This window comes from Motacilla alba, chromosome 8, assembly GCF_015832195.1.
Source record: "Motacilla alba alba isolate MOTALB_02 chromosome 8, Motacilla_alba_V1.0_pri, whole genome shotgun sequence".
Lineage (NCBI taxonomy): Eukaryota > Metazoa > Chordata > Aves > Passeriformes > Motacillidae > Motacilla > Motacilla alba.
This window is the reverse complement of record NC_052023.1, coordinates 16,771,226-16,791,135: the sequence shown is the minus strand read 5'-3', so window position 1 is coordinate 16,791,135 and position 19,910 is coordinate 16,771,226. Positions and strand designations below refer to the sequence as shown.

Below are 19,910 nucleotides of genomic sequence, written 5' to 3'. Positions count from 1 at the left end.
TTATTGGATTAAAATAGTTGCCATCTTAACACAGGGACAGTATTACACTTGCCTTACATATATACAAAGGATATAATTATGTCCATTCCCCTAAACACCAAGAAATCTTATTTTCACCATAGCCAAGCCAGAAAACAGGCACTTCCTGAGTCTTCTGGGAATGGCCAAAGGTTGTTAATAAACAGACTGAAGCATAAGTACATTTTAGTCGTAGTTATGTCACTTGAAATAGGAGACAGGAAGACTATGTTTAACCCTAAATGAAGTAAGTGCAATATCATGCATCACAGTAAAAAAATGCTACTACTGTTTGTACAATGCTTAGAGATGCTGTTGCTTGTTATAAGAAATATCTGGAGAAAATCCCATCTTTCCAGTAACACTAGAATAACAGATTATAAAGCAGTGAGGCTATAAATCAATGAAGTAGCAGAATACGGAATTTGCTGTATGACCAACAGCCACGTGAGGCCTCGTGTGAAGCAGAAGTTCTGTGCAAAACCAGCACATTTACTGCATGATTAATTGTAGCCTAAAAATCTGCAAGAACACATTATCTGCCTTGGAAAACACTCAGCAAGACTTATTTTTGAAAAACTGTGTAAACAATCATTTAGTTTTTCAGTTACAAAATATTATTATATGACTTGACACTCTATGTACAAGGTGAATGTTTTAAAGTTTTAATGATTAAAGAACCCTTGATGAAACTACTGAAACCTTTCAAAACTTTTAAATGCCTCTCCACCAACTACAGATACTTCCACAATATTATTAAAAATGCATCCACAGGAGACTGACTGAGCAAGCAACTCTGACACTCCCCAGTTCTTGCACACGGGACTCAATCTGGTTTTGCATTCTGGAGGATCTGTTTTTTCAAAACTTGTACAAACAAGAAAGGGATCTCACCTACTGACAACTTCTTCAGTGAAGGGTTAAATTCCTGCTCTGGCCAGTCTGCATAGCATCTAACAAGCAGAGTCTGCACTGTTTTTTTCCTCTCCAGACATTAAGGGAGTGAACAGTGCACTCAAGTCAAGAAGGGAGTAATCTCGATGTTACAAAGCAAAGCAATAGGGAAGGATAGAAGGTTTGCACATGGAATATTACAAAACACTGAGATGCCCTACATCACAAATTCAGAAAGAAGACCTGCATGTGCACACAAAACTCTGTACCAACTGTATTATAACATGTCCAGCTGCAATACCACCTTACACTGCACTATTTAGTGAGTTTTACTGAATTGAAATGTGACATTCAAAATAAATTAGAATGCATATTAGTTAGAGGCTATTCTATAGACTTTACTACAGTTTAAAACTGTAACAGGGTCACAGCTCTGAACTCATCAAAAAGCCAAGATGCCTGATACAAATTTAAAACAAGGAAGTACTTTCTGCCAGATGGGGGAGGTGAAAAAGAAGGGAGAATGGCAACTTCCCTGTCGTCCAAATATCACTTCCCTGTATTTATCTGCTCAGCTATTAAGTAGACTGTAGGATACCATTTTCAACTGACTTAAAAGTTATAAACTGTTTAGCAAATACGGTGGAGAAATCCAACGCAGACAAGTGTTCGTGTGTTTCACACTTAAAAGATGCATCTTTAGGCTTTGTCTCAATAGTAGAGTGAGAAAGAAAAGAACCTATGGGTTGAATCATATTGTTTATGATTCTGACAGTGGGGGCAAATATAGTGTAAAAATATCTATACAGAATCCAGGCACTGAGTATGACCAGTAGAACTTCATTTTAACACAGAAAGCAAGGTATATATATCCATGGTATATTCCTTATAACTTTCCTCATATGTATTTAATGAATGTGCACATTATTTAGAATCTTAAACTCTTGTCAACAGCTCCCTATAAAACCCATTTCATGACACTATTTCTACACAGCAACTGGAGTGAAAAATAAGCTCATGAAATAAAACTTACAGCACAAGAATATAACAAACATATCCTGCTCTTAACTTTAAGGTAATTTCTCAAAATAGTTGTAATTACAATACCCAGTAAACCTACAACAACTTGGTACAGGAGTAATAAATAGTGGTTCTTCTTCTAACATGAATCTTTTAGCTCCAAACAGAGACCCAGACAAAACTCTGATAAACTGTCTCAACTTCTCTTTCCTCCTACATGCAGAAGCTATAGTGAATGCAGCTGGAATCTGAGAAGGTTCCAGTGTTACTACCAGCTCCCATCAGACAGATTTAAAACAAAGGCATAAACCTTACATTTGTTGCTATTGATATTCAAAAGACAAAACTGTAACTTCATAGCTTGTAAACAAATATTTGCTCTTCTAAACCACTCAGAGTAAGATTCCTATACATAGGTATTTTGATCAGCCCTTGAATTTTATTGAATTAAATCATTAGCCTTTTATGGTGTAGGAAGGGCTGCAAATACTAACAGAGTTAATCACCATGGGCTGTTCTGAGCACACTCCCCACTAAAAGGGAGCAGACATTGTTCAGGACTTCAGAAAACCAGAGATCATGGGACCAGTTACGTAAATAGTTACAGAACTGGAAGGCTGTTGACTGATTTGCCATATGCTGTTTGTTCTGTCAACCCAATGAACAAGATTTTTCTGTAACAAGTCCTACTGAAAAGTGAACTTCCCGTTCCAGTGTCACCTGTAAATACACTTCAGTGTTCAAGAGAAAGACTATAGTAGCCACATCTTTTTCCCTTCACAAATATCTTGCTAACAACAGTAAATACTTTTCAAACTTGATTACAAAACCAGATCCATACACTTAAGAAGAAATTAACATGGCAGTAAATTAGAGCCTTCCTCTACTCTTTGGAACATTATTTCAGACACAAATAAATATCCTGACAGAAAAACCGAACACACACACAAACCCCAGAATCAACAAAACAACACCCAAATCCAAAAACTCAAAACAAAATGAAAACCACCACCACCCCCCACATCCTTTATTTGCAATGGAATCTACTGTACTCATTGTTATAGAGGGAAAATTTGTAGTAACATTAACATAACTGAATAAAGAATTTAAACTAAAACCAGATGTTATTACTGGCACCTTCAAAACAGTGGAATTTTTCAAGATTTTGTGATTCAGATAACATTAAAATGTAATGCAATTGTGCCGTGTATCAGTTTCTCTCAGAGTTTTCAAGATATGAGCCTAGAAATACACAGTAAAATCCTCCTATATTTCACCACAGCCTTTGGAATCATAATCTGTATTGTAAGAATAACATGATTCATAAAACCTTTATTTCTAGTAGAAATGTACTTCCTCTGATAAATCAAATAGCACAAAACCACATACTGTTTCCCTTGGTTAATAAGATATTTTTCCTTAAATTACAAAGCAAACAAGAAGAGTGATGTAATTTAACCGTAAGTGCACTTCCATTAAAAAAGTTACAATTTTAAAAAGGTAAAACAACCCTATTACAGCATATTTGAACACTGAAGTTGCATACACAAAAGCTGAGTACAAACTCCAGCGTTCTGAGAAGAAAACCCACACTTTTGAACCATCATAGCTAGGTTCCTCATTCTTTACAAAACGTCTACCAAGTCCAATCTCTTAACAGCTCATTTTTCATACTGTTTCTGTAATCCACCATATTAAAAAGACTGTGGAGTGCATAAATACATTCTGCGCCACTTCAGGAGCTCCACACTGAAAGCCAGCAAATTTACAGCATAATCAGTGTCCATACTTCTGAAGCAATTCAGTACTCATATTCAGGACAGAAATAAACATGAACCACAGGGTCACACTGGCAATAGTGACCCCAGACCACATCAACTTCTTGTTTGAGAGCAAATTTTTTTTTGAGAGTCAAATGAATAGTCAATGTAGAAATTAAAAGGTACTTCAGCAGAAGCAGTTATTTCCTTCCTGACTAAACTGATAAAAATAGAAGGGTATTCACACTAAAATCCAGTGGAGATCTGAACAGTATAGATGAACAAGTGCCAAATCTCAGTACTTTATCTGTGACTGGACCTCGAGGGTCAAAACTGGGCCCAGTATTTCATGTATATTTAGTTACCAGTGAGCTGCATGAGAGGGCAGATGCCTCCTCAGCATGTTTGCTGGTGACACAAAGCTGGGAGGAGAGGCCAACACCGGGATAAAACTCTGTAAAGAAGCAATGGTCTAGGAACTGTCAAAGAAACACTAAAGAAATTTTGACAAACAGCCTCAAATATTGAATAAAACATGACATAATGAGAAAATCAAAACCCGTTTCTTTCATACTGCATAAAACTGTTATATCTTTTATTACATTGAGTATAAAACTGAAACCGTCTAATTGCACATGGGAGTTTCAGCTTTGTTTTTAACATTACTGGCTTGATTTAATAAAACGCTGAAATTGATGTTTCATATCTGGGGAGCCTTGACAAGTAGTATCTTAACAAAAACATTTAAAAATCAGTGATTAAAGCATGCCAACTTGTAATCAAAAAACCACCATGATTTTGTGGTAGAAAAAATTATAACAAGGGCCTTTTCCCCAGCTATCTCTTTTTTAATTTTTTATGTCATTACATATCATTGTGTAAAACCGTCCATATCTTTTAGAAAGAAAATTAATGAAACTAAAATTAAATGTAATTCATTAATGTGTAGCAGCATTCTGAATTCAGTGCATCTTTAGCATCTATGGAAAATTAAAGACACTCACCAGTCGACTACTTTTTTTTCCCGAAGAGAATGATTTGGAAAGGAAACTATTTGATTATACAGTCCCCATCAGCCTCAGAGAAATACTAAATATTTAAAACATTCAAAAGATCATTTATCAAAATATATTTCACTAAATTTTGAGTGCTCCTCTTATGGTATCACATACCATATCACAAAACAGTCACAAAGAGGATTAACTTCCCAGATGTCCTAAAATGCTTTATAAGAATATGCAAAATTATTACTCTTTTATGGGAGCAGAATGCACAAATTGCATTAAAAATCCCAAGGTTAATTGTGAAAACATTTGTTTTCATATCATAAAAAAGCATAAGCAAAATACTTAACTGATAAACTGAAATACATGAAGTATTTTACATCAAGATTAAGAATATCCACTACCCAGTTACAAAGCAGATTAGTACACTGAAACAAAGGCAGCAAAACTGGATAAAGTAGAAGTTGAGAATATTTTATATTAACTTCTCAGCAGTACCCTGAAACAGCACTTTAGCAATTACATTCTCAATGCAATTTTTCAGAATGCTAGATTTCTTCTGTTTCTTAACTCTGATGCAACTTCACTCTTCTGTGAATTGAAAATAACTTTGTACAGTTTAGAAAGACTTCTGTAAGGAGAGAAATATAGAAGAGAATGATTATTGCTTACAATTTGACCTTCCCATCTGAATCATCCAGAGAATTAGACTTGAGCCCAAATCACTTAAACAATATAACCCTGACGTTAATGTCATGGAACACGGGTTAGTTCTTGGTATTTCCTAAATTGTAAAATGAAAGCCTATACTTAATTTTATTTTTTTTTTTGAGTTCCCAAAGTTCTACTGGACTTGGTTTTACTGTAATTGTTAAAAATTCAGTTTTCAAACTAGATTTCATCTATATAAGCATGAATCAACTGACATGAGATGTGCCCTGAACTAGTGGCATTAGTCCATGAGGCTGGCACACATTTGGCATTAGTCCATTAGGCTGGAAAAACTCATTTGCTATCAACCTGCTGCAATTAGAGTACACTCCTGATAATAAAACTAAAGTTTCTTTTTTTTCTGGTTACATACATACAATCAAAAACTTTTATGCCTTTCAAGAATACATAGTAGCACAAAATAAACATTCAAATTTCTAGTATTCCACAAACCAGCTCATTCATACAAACAAATGTATCAACTAGTTACTTCATAGAGACAATCAACAGTAACACGAGAGCAATTTAGAAATAATTTAATGTTCTCTAAACTGTTGTAGTTCTCAGCACCCACCTTAAATGGCTGTCACCAACATGAGTGCCACTTGTTTTACTTCCATGTTAAAATCATGCTGAGATAACAATAATACGTTTTAACTAAGCCATGTATCTGATTGACACAGAATTTTGTTGCTCAAGATTATTGCAAACATTTCACATCAAGGATTCCAAACTCAACTAAGATGCTAATTAAAATGTTTTTCACTCATGATGCAAAAGTTTTCCCCACTTGAACAAAGAATTAGAGAGACTACACAATACACTTACCCCAACATCTGCACAGTCATCTCTGATTTCTGAATTCATGTATCTTGGAAACAATTCTTCTAATTTTTACAACCCTAATGTATAAACTAGTAATAGGTTTTTGCAATAAGCAGGTGTAATAGGTAAGGAACTCTAACAGAAACAAGCAGATTCCCAGAAACTACAGCAGAATCCTGAGTAGCAGTTGAACTGGGCCACATCATCAGTAAATGCACAGCTAGTAGGCAAATACTGACATGAATTCAGACACATAAAATTGAGGAGAAAATATTGACTAAAGGTGTTTTTCCAAGATGTAACTTGGGATTCCTAATATTAATGTAGGACAACAGCACACCAAATGTAATTCAAATAAACTACTTTCACCTGAAACAGTAAACAGTTTCCAGCCAGATGAATGTAATTGGATAAGAAATTCTACCTTTCGTGTCATCTGGTATTAAATACAGCTTTACTAGAAATGTCTTTTAATATATCCTTAAAGTCAAAAGATAATCTCATAAACTGCACATTTAAGCACTATCTAAAACATATTTACCATTGTTTCCACTCAAAAAAGTTACAGCAATGACAGCTACTGAAAAGGGTTCCTCATATGGAAATATTGACTATGAAAGCCTTCTGAAATACTAACATGAAAGCCTTCAGCAACACTTCTACAAGTGCTGCAGATGTTTTGTACCATGTTATAGAGGTGATAAACACACATCATACAAAGCCCAGAAGAAAAGTGCACACATCAGAAAGCATGCTGTACCACAGAAGATGACCTACAAATAACTTAGCCTAAACGTAGTTCTTCACTGTTAACTTGTCATCCTCTTTATCCATGTCTTTTCCTCATAAAATAGAAGTTAATACTAAGCAGAATACAGAAACTAATACTGCTGAAGCAACTGAATGAATTGTAACACCAAAGGGAAGAAAGATCATGAATAAAAAATACATAAGATAGTCTAAACAAACTAAAAATGGAGCAAGTAAATTGTTAGGAGCCTCTAGCAAATTAAGATGAGAATACACTGTTTTCAGAACAAAGACAAGCAGAATCTGATGGTAAAAAAAGAAAGCCATTTAAGATGTTAGGATGCCATTTCCTGCTACAAATTTACTATTGGATTAGCTTTAGTGGCAGAAATTATTGAAAGATAAAGGATCCAAGTACAAGCAAAACCTCAAACCCCTCTACTACAGCAGGAATGCATAGATTTTTAGTTATATTTTTCAAGTGCTCTTATCAGTCTGCAAAATACAGTAATATTTTTAAAAATATTTCTTACAATGAGGTTAAGCTACATACTGTGTCACTTAGAGATAATTTAAATCAACTGAAAACAAATGAAAAATCAGCACTGCAAAGTGCTGTTAAAGAAATGCTTTAAAATTCACCATTTCCCTTAAAACACAAAAATCCCTCTACAACACGTGAAACATTGCTTTACACTGATTAAGAAAGGACAGGAAGAACATTATGAAAAGGTATTTCAATATTATGAAAAGCTATGCTGTCTTCATAACACAGTCAGTGATAACAGCCCTGAAAGGATAACAGGCAACATCCAAGCTGTTAAGATTAACTAGGGAGATACGGGAGCATGATCCTCTTCCCACAAATGAACACAAGTCAGCAAAAACCTCTTTTCCAATGACATAATGAAGAAAAGCAGTCAGGAAAGCCACAAGTTTCAGGTTTGACTTACAGTCTGATTATGCCTGCATGATTACTAGTTGAAATGCTAAATACAAAGTACTACAAATAGTCTATCAAGATCATATGAAACATTTACATATAAGATCTTAAAATTCACATTTCCCAGCATCCAGTACATATAAACTAACAGCAGTATTCCCACCTAATATGTGCATAAAGATTTGTAGAAGCTCTCCTTTCAGAATTAAAACTCAAGGTTGAAATTTGAGTTTGGAGCACTGATGTTTCATGGTTACCTCATTATTGTAAAAAGCATGAATCCTGGCCATTCAGCACAACCACCTTAAGACAATTACATGTTTTCTCAAAAATTGCAAGGGATTTTCTACAAATGATGACAAAATGTATTCATTACACAGCCCACAATTACAGCCTTGAAGTATAAAGCAGACAGAACATGGAAAAACAATTCATCTAAGAATCACTAAGCTTAAATACCACCGGCATCTCATCTTTAAGATTATTTTAACTCTTTTAAGAAAATTATTTCAGTTTGATTATTAAGATTTTGGTGAAACTGAATGACAACCCCGCAGAACTAAATAAAATTGGATAATAAATAATTGGAAGTCACTGGGGGCTAAGACATCCAAGCAGGAAGAGAAGGTAGCACACTCTGCTTAACACCGCGTTTGTTTGCGCCTACTGCAGTTTAATAGACAGAGACAATCCCTGGTTTTACAAAACTCCAATTCCAATCCACTAAGTGGATGTCTCTTCCAATAAAAACTTCTTGTTGCACTCAGCTACTCTTACCTCACTGCTTCTCTCATAGAATGCACAACATAAAGCTGGAACTTGGGGAAATCCACTTGGATCTCTCAAGCGCTAGGCTAGCACAGGAGGAACTGCATCGCTGTTCCTGGAAAGATGCTAATTATTCTCCCTAGCACCAATACCAAAGTGAATGTGTTTCTTAAAAAGCTGTTTTGGAAAGAAGTTACCCTTGCTATTAAAGAGAAGTCTTAATATTAACAGGGTCTCAAACGTGGGGAGATAAGTTAAAAGACCTGGTTTATGTGATTGCAAAACGTTAGCAGAAATAACACAAAAGATCTCACAACTTTTACAAAACAAAGAAGCAATCAAGGTAAACCAAAACAAATAACCCACAACCCAGTCTCCTCAATCTCAACCTAAACACTTAATCAGACCACCACACCTCTTGCTGCAGGAGTAAATATTTGAGTATCATGCAGAGCCAGAATACTTCACAAAACTGCTCAGCTTGCCTCACATGGTGACACTTCTAGTTAAGTTTCATGGAACTGTACAGTCTAAATTCTACTCACATTACTATAATGTAGAAAAATCCCAAACATTTGGATTTTCCTGGTAAATTACTATTTATTTTCAAGAAATTAATTTTTCCTCTTTAAACACGCCATCTTCTTGGACACGAAACTTAACCAGATATTCCAGTCCGGTTTTTACCATTTTATTACAACATGCTGGAGAACTTTTCAAGACAAGTTCATCCTTTTCTTGCCCTCCTCCAAAAAAATTTTAACACCTTGACCATATTGCACAGATCTTGAATGTCATCATGTGTTGTTTAGCCAATTTCTCAGATAATAAAAACCACATTTACTGAGATAAAGCTTTTCCTTAAATAAATTATAGATACTCCGAAAATAAAATTTTTGCCATTCATAAATCCAAGTACACATCCTTGTTCTTCTAACTCACAGTTCACAGCAGTCAAACTAATTTAAAAGATCCATTAAATTAAAGAAAATAACATCAGTAATTGTTGCTGATTTAAATAAGGTAGAGCTAGTTTGCAAATATTCCCTTTCTCAAAAAGAGAACAAGGCTTAGAAAATTTCCTGATAATACAGTATTTAGTCTCACACACATTAATGAGTTTCACTGATCCTGTGAGATCTTGGCTCATAAAATGAACAAGCATTGGTAAAACTAAATATGTAAATGAGTACCTGCATTATTAGGGTCCAAATAAAGTAGGCAGTAGGGGCATGAGGGAACCCACATTTGACTCCATAGAACAAAAACTGTTTTATCAGTCATCCTTAGTGGACCTCCAAACAGTTTTCCATTTACTAACCACAAATTTGAAGTTGTTTTCACGGAAAAACTAAGAAAAAACATTTCATTTAAAAGTATATAATGCACATCATATCTTTGCAGCTACTGCACTTTACTGTAAAAGGCATAAGCCAGTAAAGTCTCAAATTTTAACCTTTCTTTCACCTATTTGACTTCTTTCCTGAATCTCAAATCTATGTCCATCCTAAAACTTGTTTAAAAAAAAGAAAGAAAAGAAAAAGGAGAAATTGTTAATCAGTCTCTTTCTAGCCATTCCAATATCTGCAATCTTTAGGCATTCTCTACCCATCTCATTTCTCCACCACACCACATCCTGTTCTCTGGTACTGAGAGATTATCCTTTCACCCACATGTTTTTCACCCAGCACTATCTGGGTGCATTATCTCTATCACATCAAGCATTAGCTTCTTAACCTCACTTCCAAGGGCATTGCTGGCTGATTCCCGCTTATTACCTCATCATACCAAAGGATTATTGTTTGCTTCTCTTGAGACACCAACACTCCCTTGTACTTTTCAACAAGTATTTCCTGCATTCTCTTAGACTGTTTGGGTGCTCATCCCCTGCAAACATGACAAAGGTCCGCCCACTGCTACCCTGTGCTTGCAAGGCTCACCCAAAGCGAGGAGGCTGCAGCCGAGATCACTGCCCACTGTGCTGAACAGGTCTGGGGTTCACACAACTCTCATCTGGCACCACCACTGCGTGAGCCAGCCCCTGCTGGAACTCCAAGTTAACTGGACTGAGGATGCTGTTCATACTGAGTTTGTGCAGAATGCTGCACAACACAAGGACACTCTGTGACTAATAGTACTAGGTCCTATGTAAATACAAACATAAAATACACTCCCATGATTGATTACAAATGTCAAATACCCTAAATATTCCTCCAATTGTGACTTGTATCACATAAATACGGGGGGGAAATGTAGGACAATTAGATGCCACAACAGATAGCTGAAGGAGGAACACTTTATTCAATTATTGTATTAATTAAAAAGTGTTGGATATTAAAAATATTACAATTTCCTCCTCCAGAGTATTCCCCTGCTGTAGAGACAGCCAACTGCATTGGAGCACAGGTCTTGTCTGGGGTTCACACACATCAATTATTTTCCCACTCACTGCCACAAAAAAACCCCATGCCACCTAGACTAAATGCTTATTTGAAGACAGTACTAGAAAAGTAAAACATTACTGACCTCCTCTGAAAGAAATGAGGCATCTGGGGTAAAAATAAAATGTACAAGAAGCATACACATATTCAAAGAAAACACCCTCCAATTACTCCACCAACCAGAATATACAAAGTGAGGTTTTCACACCCACTCGAATTGGGCGTCCATCATGAGAAAGAATCCAGCAATTAAATGCTCTCTTTACAAAGGATTTACACTGCCGATGGAGATCCAAAAGGCACACCCATCTTCATCACCTGCACTCACATCTGGTTACCTCAAGTATGCCAAAAGTTAAGGCTGCCTCTCAACTCTCCAGTGCAATTGCTGTCATATTTCAGAAGTTCTTTAGTACTTAAATAACTCCAAACTCAAATCCAGTGGATGTAATTTCATTGTATGATGCCAAAAAAGTATCATTTACTTAATATGGAACTACAAAAAAGCATGTTGTACTATTTCTTGTGTACCAGCCAGGAAGAAGCGATTCACACGGTACCTGCCCCAGGAACAAACATTTGTGAGTATCCAAATCACAGCAACTGTACCAGCTATTACTTAGTAAATTAACTCTACCCCCTCCAAAACCAGGATCAAAGTGCACAGGTTACCTTCAACATTTTAAAACACCATATTAGCCCTACACATAAAAAATGGTAAAGTATTCTACAAATATTGCTATGACATTAATCTGATTAAAACAAACAAAGCATAATCAAATTTTACAACCAAGCTAACAGGGATCAAAAAAGTTTATTTCCCCAAGACAACACAAGAGTTCCACATTAAAGCCCAAGAAAAATTCAGGTCCTGCAATATTAGCTTTTTAGCTCCCAGTAAGACTGTGTTTCTCCTTCAAAAGATGGAAACAGTAATAAAAACTACAGGGAAATACACAAAGCATGATGCCAGAAAACAGTTTAATTAGTCCAATGCCCTGTTCATTGCAAATGACAAAGCAGAAGCAAAGTTCTGACTGAAAAAAAAAAAAAAAAAGAAAAGGTATTAGTGAATCTTATATGTAATACTCTTTCCACTCTCCTCTTAGACTAGAACTTGTAGCTGAAAAAAACCCCAGCAACACAGAAACTTATTGCAGATAATTCCATAAACAAAGTCAGTGCAGAGGGTCTGCATTTTAATGAAAACCAGAAGGCTTTCATTAGTATAATACTTTTTTTTCCCTTCTTTTCCCATCCAGCTGAAGCACTGACATACATCTGAAGACAAACCTCTAAACCTTCTGCCAAGAGAGCACTGGGACTGGGGTACGTAAACTCACTAGGGGCAAAATGAAACAATCTGACTGGAATTTCAGCTTTCACTGAACAGTTTGTTCACCATTACAAGGAAAAAGCTGAACATATCTGGACTTCAGGGAATTCTTTTCTCTACCAAAAAAACTCCAGTTCTTTAAAAAGTATGCACACGTGTTGCATGAACAATGAAAATTTAATCTGAATTGCATTAAATAACTTCCCCTCCACAAAAAAATAAAACACCCCATGTTACTCAATTACTAGCTTTACCATGAACACTAAAAAGTGCTCTGCAAATGTAAGGACTACAGTATTTAAAGATGCTACATTAACAAATGAGGGTCTCATCCAGATCAATCCAGCGTAAGAACTAACATAAATACAACACTAATTAACTTTTAGATATCAGTACATGTCTACAGCATCAGTGACTACACAAGCAATAACAACAAACCTTCTCTCTTCCAGCATTTACCTGCAAACAGCTGAAAGCACCAATCATACCTCCTGGGGCAACCCTCAGCTCATGAGCACATTGCCAACAGACTTTTATCTTCCCATGATTTTTTCCATCACAAATTCTGAGGGATTTGCCATTCCAAAGATCACTATTTTGACAGATTCACATTTTAAAGAAATCCTCAGCTTGGCTGAGATAAAGATCCTGCAGTCTCCAACAACCTTTTTGCTATTCTCACTCAGGAAATCAAATGAGAGCTGCAGCTTTTAAAATCTTGATACAGGCAACTCTCAGATTTTGTACTATCAACAAGGATACTGCATACATCTTTTACAAGACAGCAATACTTTTCCAGTGTTCAGAATTTCCAGATTAGTAGAGTCCCACGTATGTTTGTACAAGCTTCACTGAAAAGCATATACACTTCCAAGTACATAAACAAGTGGGGCCATAAATAAAATCACATGCCTTTTTAACAGATATCAGATGAGAAAGCTTTCAAAACTCAAAACACCCCACTTTCTAAACAGACAGTCAAAGACACATGTACGCGTTCTCAAATTGTGATCAACATCAAATCCAAACTGATAGAGTCTCATGACTATGACACACCCCTTCCTGGAAAAAACAGTAAAAAGGTCAGATGTTTATGAACTAGACAATTGCTGGAAAAATATGGACAAACATTTCCAACTAGAACTCAGTACAATTGTTTTCACACCGAAGCCAAAAGTAACTACACTTTCAATAACCAAATATTTGGTCCTTACATAACTTTCTAGCTGGAAATCTCAGGTCTTCCCAAGGCTGAGGTAAGCCACACAACACTGCTTGTGAAAGACTGGAACCTCCCAGCGATCAGGCATTTTATCCAGCATGTCACCCAACACAGGGGAAACGTGTAACCATCCCATGCATCTGGAAAACACTGTAATCTTATACTTCAGCCACAAGACACATTCCTTGCACACATTGGCAGGCCACAGCAGCAAGAGTACCCACTGAAGAGAATCTATACAGAGTACTGTTTGCAATCTTTGCCTCAAGTTGATGGAGAAATTGGGACGAAAAAAAAATCCACGTTCCATCTCTCAAACGTCCCCCTGTTAAATAGAGTATTGTCTTTAACAGAGTGTATGTTAGCACACTGGAAAGTAAGCTTACAAAATATTAAGATGCAAAAGCACGTAAGAACTTCCATATGGGATATGACTTGATATTTAGCATTATTTACAGTGGTTTTTCATGTGTATTAACAATGCTACTAACTACAAACCACATCCACATTAACAGTTCAGAAAGGTTTCTCAGTTTCAAGAGAAAAACTTTTTTTGCTTCAAAAAAAAAACTTCCATTTAGCTAAAAATAAATTTTCTAATCTAGTGAACAAAAATACAATAAATTACTACAACAGAAGTATGCTACATCATAGCTACTTTTTGAAGCTAACTCTTTCATATTTACATTCTGTGGATGTTTTTCAAATATAATTACACTTGACAACTTTTAAGATTAGACAACATCACCACATGATTTTTTTTTACAAAAAGACTAAGATTTTAAAGCAAGAAGGAAACAATGTCTGAAAGCAGGACTGAAAGCATAAGAAATTTTTAACAGCTTTTGAAAAACTACTGATGCAACCAAGTTATTTAATATTTTTAATAACAGAACTTCCGTTTATGCACAGAATGAATTTTGTTTAAAGAAAGATTAAAAAGAGCACATCACCAAATATACTTTGATCTTTCTTTGGTCCAACATAACTAATTTCTAAAATACTACTCTACAGTGCCAGTGGTTTCTTAATTATAAAAGATGGTGTGCTTCTGGCCCCAAGGAGCTCACAACAATAGTATCATTAAATCTTCTATAGCCATTTCTTTTTAATCATGAAATCTCAGCACAAAAAGCCCTCAGCAAAATTTCTGTTTTAAATATTTATCAAGAGGTGAGAAACAGATGGCTAGACTGGTTCTACAGACTGAAAATGTTCTGACATGGTATTCAAACTCTTTTTCTGCCAACTGCTATTAAGGAGTTCACAGGGGTTGGAACAACAGAACGTGCATCCAAAGTTAAAAAATATCCTTCCTGGTTGGTTTTTTTTTTAAAGAGACAGCACAAACTCTTTAATTAATTTCCAAAGAAGCCACTTCAGAGTGCCAATCACACTGTCTCCTCTCATTACACCAAGAACTTCATTATCAGCTACACTCCAGTCTCCAAAGCTTAGTAAGCCTTTAGCATCAAAGCAAATGCACTACATATTTGATTTAACAGCACAATAACCCAAGATGGCAATAGCCAGATGTATTTTTTAAATATTGTATGTTAATGCTATTTGTACACTTCACGCCCACCACAAAAAGAACTCCAGATGTAAGAAACATACACACTGAAGAGATGCTCATGCTGAGAAGATTCTTAAACATATCATAATCTATCATTTTTATTTCCAAATATTTAAAGTTACTAAACCCCACCCCAATTTTAGTCCCATCTATCTATTCTTGCCTTGGATACTGCCGCACAGTGTGACAGAAGTCAGGGCACTTTATAAAGCAAAAATGCAAATCTAACAACTTCAATGTATAAACCCTTCTGCTCATGAGGTGAACATAAGGGTGCAGCATTTGAAAAAAGCATGACAAACTCCAAAAAGTTAATTCTGAAAAGTATCTGTATCTAAATAAACAGGAGCAATTTTCTATTACTAATGAAGTGCAGCAATGCTATTTTGTGATTACTTTCTTGTGCCACCTTTCTTCAGACGATTACTGCTTTACAAACGTTATCTACGAAGGAATTGTATATCAGAGATAGGAAAATTTGGCACCCAATATTAAAATCTATTTCAACTGAATTAGACAAGACTTGCCAGTGCTCTCTACTCTGTTCTAACCCTTCAGAGAATATTATGCAAAGCAGTTCACCAAAGTATCTTGAGTCCTGTGTGGTTGTACCATAAGGAACTTGCTACAGAGTGACCACAAAGACTCACACACCAATTAGAATAAAACTATTTGTTGAATACTACTTTCAAAGCATAATCAAAATTTTCTATTGTAGTAAGAAAGCAGAAAAGGAGGCCACATTTCCCACAGCACAGAAAATGTTGTGGAATGAAACAGTTCTAATCACAGGATGGTCTATGTGATTTGACATTTATTTTGTTATTATTAATTTACATTATTTCATATAATGCTATCAAAAGAAACACAACAATGAGCATGCTTTTTGGCCAAGACACAGTGAAAAGCACCATGTGCTTTAGTCTAATCAAGACATACACATTTGGTACAATGCACACTCCAGAGGATGGTGGTGTACTCATTAAAAAAAAAAAATGCTTGAAAAACAAACAGCTACCTAATTTAAAGAATTAGAAAATACTGGCCAATCAAAGAAAATCTTTCCTTTGTCCTGCCTCTGATGTAACCATTTAATTAGCATATGTATAATTTCAATAACAGAATTGCTGTATTTAATAATTACCTCATAAATACCAGACATGAGTTGCTTTCTTTATCCCCCATTTTTTCTTCTGGCTCCTTACTTGTTTCTATATCCATCTATGCTCAGTTTTTACTGTATCCAAAATAGCATACAGTATAAAACTCCAGAACAAATTTTAAAAATCCTCAGAACTGTGAATCAGCATAAAATATCAAAAAACAGCCTGAAGAGATACAACGTAAGAAGGCAGCGTTAAGGAGATATTAAAAAAGCCTAATACAGAACCATCAAATTTGCTTCAACGAATTAGCAAAGCATATATTGTAAGTGCAAATGTTTTTTAAAATTATGATCTAGATACCAAACTTAACCCTGAAAAATTCCTCTTTATGAGCTGAAAGCACTAATGAAGGAGAGCTTTAGGCCCAATGAGGTGTCCAGAAAACCTGAGCAGAAGAGTTCTCTGCACCCGGGGACTGAACACCTCGTGCCCCTGCTGCCATCAATAAACACTAAACAGCTCGGGAATGATGGAGGAATTGCTACACCAGAACACAAATATGCCTAAGAATTTATTTTTATCTTGTTCAGATAAAGACCCACAATACTGTTTTTCCTTGTGTTTTTAACCTAGATTTAAGATAATTCTTAATGAATTTGATTTTGTGCCAGATCTCCAAAAAGTAATCTTTACTTGCCCAGTGCAAGTTGTTACAACAATTAAAGTTTAATACTTTTTACAATAAGTGAAGCACTGAATATTCTTCCAACTAAGAAACCACTTTAATTCAAGTCGATTTTTTAAAGTATGATTAAATTCAATTTTAAAAAAATTTTAAGGTACCCCACAAAGCAAAAACTTGCATTGTCAAAGTCTAGTTACATAGTTACAAACAGACCATTTTATGCAGGAAGTTACCTCAGTGTAGAGTTGCAGGTCATCTCCAGGTATTAAGCAAAGAATACATTAAATTTTGCTAAAATAAAAGTATTGCTGTAAAACTTTTAGCTTAAAATTCTGGCATTATTTCTTCCAACTAATGCATAAGAATTAGTGACTAAGGAGAAAAGAAATATAGTAGGTCAAAATAAACTTCAGCTAGCTTCAAAACACCATGAGTTAAATGGCTATCATTAAAAGGAAGTCTGAGATCAAAATCCATCTTTTTGAATATGTTTCTTAAACACAGGACAAAGACAAGCACTTTCATACAAAACTGACCACAAGACAGAGTATAAAACCTTCAACTGTCATTTACAAGCAGAACCAAAAAAAACCCAACAATTAAGAGGCTACAAAAATGAGCAGATGTGAGTAAGCACATCTGCAAATGTGCTTTTCTAAAGCAATGCATTTGAGTGCTTACAGTCAGTGCTCACCCCACTCCTCTGAAGTGACATGCACCCCTCACCTGAAATTCACACAGGCATGAGCTGCACACACACTCTTGTGTGGCCAATACAAATCACAGCTTTTACTTACTCCTCACTGCCACAGTCGCAACAGTTTTAGATTTCAGCCCTGCTACAGCACGTCATCAGTACTTAAAAAGCGTATTCTGAATTCTCATCGTGAATACAAATCCCAGTAAAGTACAAGGTACTATGCAAAACACGAAAGTAACCCCTAAATACCTTTAAATCAGGCTTCTCCGCGTAGTACACGTGATGCTATTACATCCTCATTTTGCATAATCAGACACAACTTAATTCAGGTGGCTTCAGGAGCTCCGCGGGCACTCCCAGTCCCCGCGCCCCACCCAGCCACGCCGCCCGCAGCGCCACGGCTGCCCCGGCTCCTCGGGCAACCACTCGTCTCGGCGTGGAGCAGATCTTTGCTCCTCTGGAGACTAATGGCCCTGCGCTACAAAACACTGATAAAGGTATTTAATTCAACGCTGAAGAAAAAAAGAAAAAGAAAAAAAAAAAAGAAAAAACCTGTAAGGCTAGGTCCAGATTAAGAGTTCCGGGACCAGACTTGAAGCTGCAACGTTTAGCTTTCTGCATTTTTTTTTTTCCTTAGCACAAAAGTCTCTGCTTCACAGTCTTTAAAAGCAAATAAATGCAGGGCAGGCGGCGTTTAAAGCGGGGACGTTAAACAATCCTTGGTACTATTCTTTTCCATGCCTAAGCATTCCCACGATCAGCGTTAGCTCCGGCAGCAGGGAAGCTGGCAGAGGAGATCCAACCGCCCGCCACTGCGAGCAGACACCGCCGTGCCTCGCTCCGGCACTCCCCCGGGACAAGCCCCTCTCTGCCGTCCTCGGCACGGCCAAAGAGCCTTCGGAGGGAAGAGGGGAGCTCTAAGAAAAGACCTACCGCGAGACAGAAACTGCCTGTCTCGTTACTGCCAATTCTTCGTATTTAAAACGAACACAATGCGGGGTTAGCCAATATTCTGCGGTACTCTCAGAGACAAAGCTACAGTAGCTGCGTCTAGTTAGGGCCGGCAACTGAAATCGTTTTGCTCGTCTGAGCAGCCCGGCGCTTTTCGGGGTTGCAGCAGCTGTGCCGCCGCCCCGAGGCTGCCCGGCGCGGGCCGCTGCCCGAGCCGCGCCGGGACCCCGCCCCGAGCCGCGCCGGGAGCACGGTGAGGGCCGCGCCGCCGGGCCCCGAGCGCGGCGCTCCCCCGGCCGCACACAAAGCGCCCGTCCCGCCGTGACCGCGCCGGGCGGGCGGAGGGCGAGGGGCCGCCCCGGGGAGCGCCATGGCCGCGCAGGCGGCGCGCGCGCACCGCACCCCGGACGCGGCGCTGCCGCCCCGCCGCGGCCCCCGGCCCAGCGCCGCCGCCCTCCGCCAGCGCCGGACCCCCGCCCCGCCCCGAGCCCCTGCCCGCCGCCCCTGCGCCGAACAAAGCGCGGCGCCTCGGCTCCGGCCGCTCCGCGCCTCCCCGGGGCAGCCGCCCGAGCAGACAAGGGAAGGCGGCGAATCTCAGACACAATGAGAGGCGAGCCGAGACTCACCCACAGCTCCGTGCCCCAGCTCATGGCTGCTCCGCGGGCAGTGCCGGCTCCGGCAGAGGCGGGGATGAGGCGTCGGGCGGCGGCCGGAGAACGGGGCCCCCCAGGCGGCGCCGGTGCCCTCGGTCACCGGGGAGAAGCGGCGGCGAGGAACGACGTCGCTCCCAGCTCCAGCTCCGCCTGGCTCGGGAGGGGGAGCCGCGGAGGAGACTGGGAGAGGGGCGGGTCCGGCTGGAGCGGCGGGGCCGGGACGGGAGCGGCCGGCGCGGCCCGGGAGCCCCGAGCGGCCGCGGGGCGAAGGTGTCGCGCCCGGAGCGGCCCCGCTCGTTACTCATTAACGAGGCGACGGCGAGGCCCCGGGGCTTTGTCCCGGCCGGCTGCGAGGCCTCCCCAAAGCGCTGAGTCACGGCCGGCAGCGGCCGGGTCCCCGCTCGCCCCCTCCTCACCGGGCACCGCGCCGACACACAGACGTAAACAACGATTTTTGTATTGTTTACATCACAGCTCTGTATGTAAATCACAAATTGAGATGTTAGGGAAGGTGAGGTAGGCAACTGAGGGAAAAAAAGCTCATTTT

The 19,910-nt window shown here is 38.4% G+C and overlaps 1 protein-coding gene across 4 annotated transcripts in view; it reads right to left on the bottom strand.

Annotated features, from left to right (window-relative positions):
* FNBP1L (formin binding protein 1 like) overlaps positions 1–19,558 on the bottom strand; it is a 55,400-nt gene extending 35,842 nt beyond the window's left edge. For 2 of the 4 annotated variants that reach the window (XM_038143809.1, XM_038143810.1), the window contains exon 1: positions 19,337–19,558. In XM_038143809.1, coding sequence (XP_037999737.1) covers positions 19,337–19,360 — 24 coding nt within the window. In that variant the 5' untranslated portion in view covers positions 19,361–19,558. Of the gene's footprint in view, positions 1–18,008; positions 19,001–19,336 lie in introns of those variants that run through there. The other 2 variants (XM_038143811.1, XM_038143812.1) reach the window with 2 other exon arrangements.
* Between the last annotated feature and the right edge of the window lie 352 nt (positions 19,559–19,910).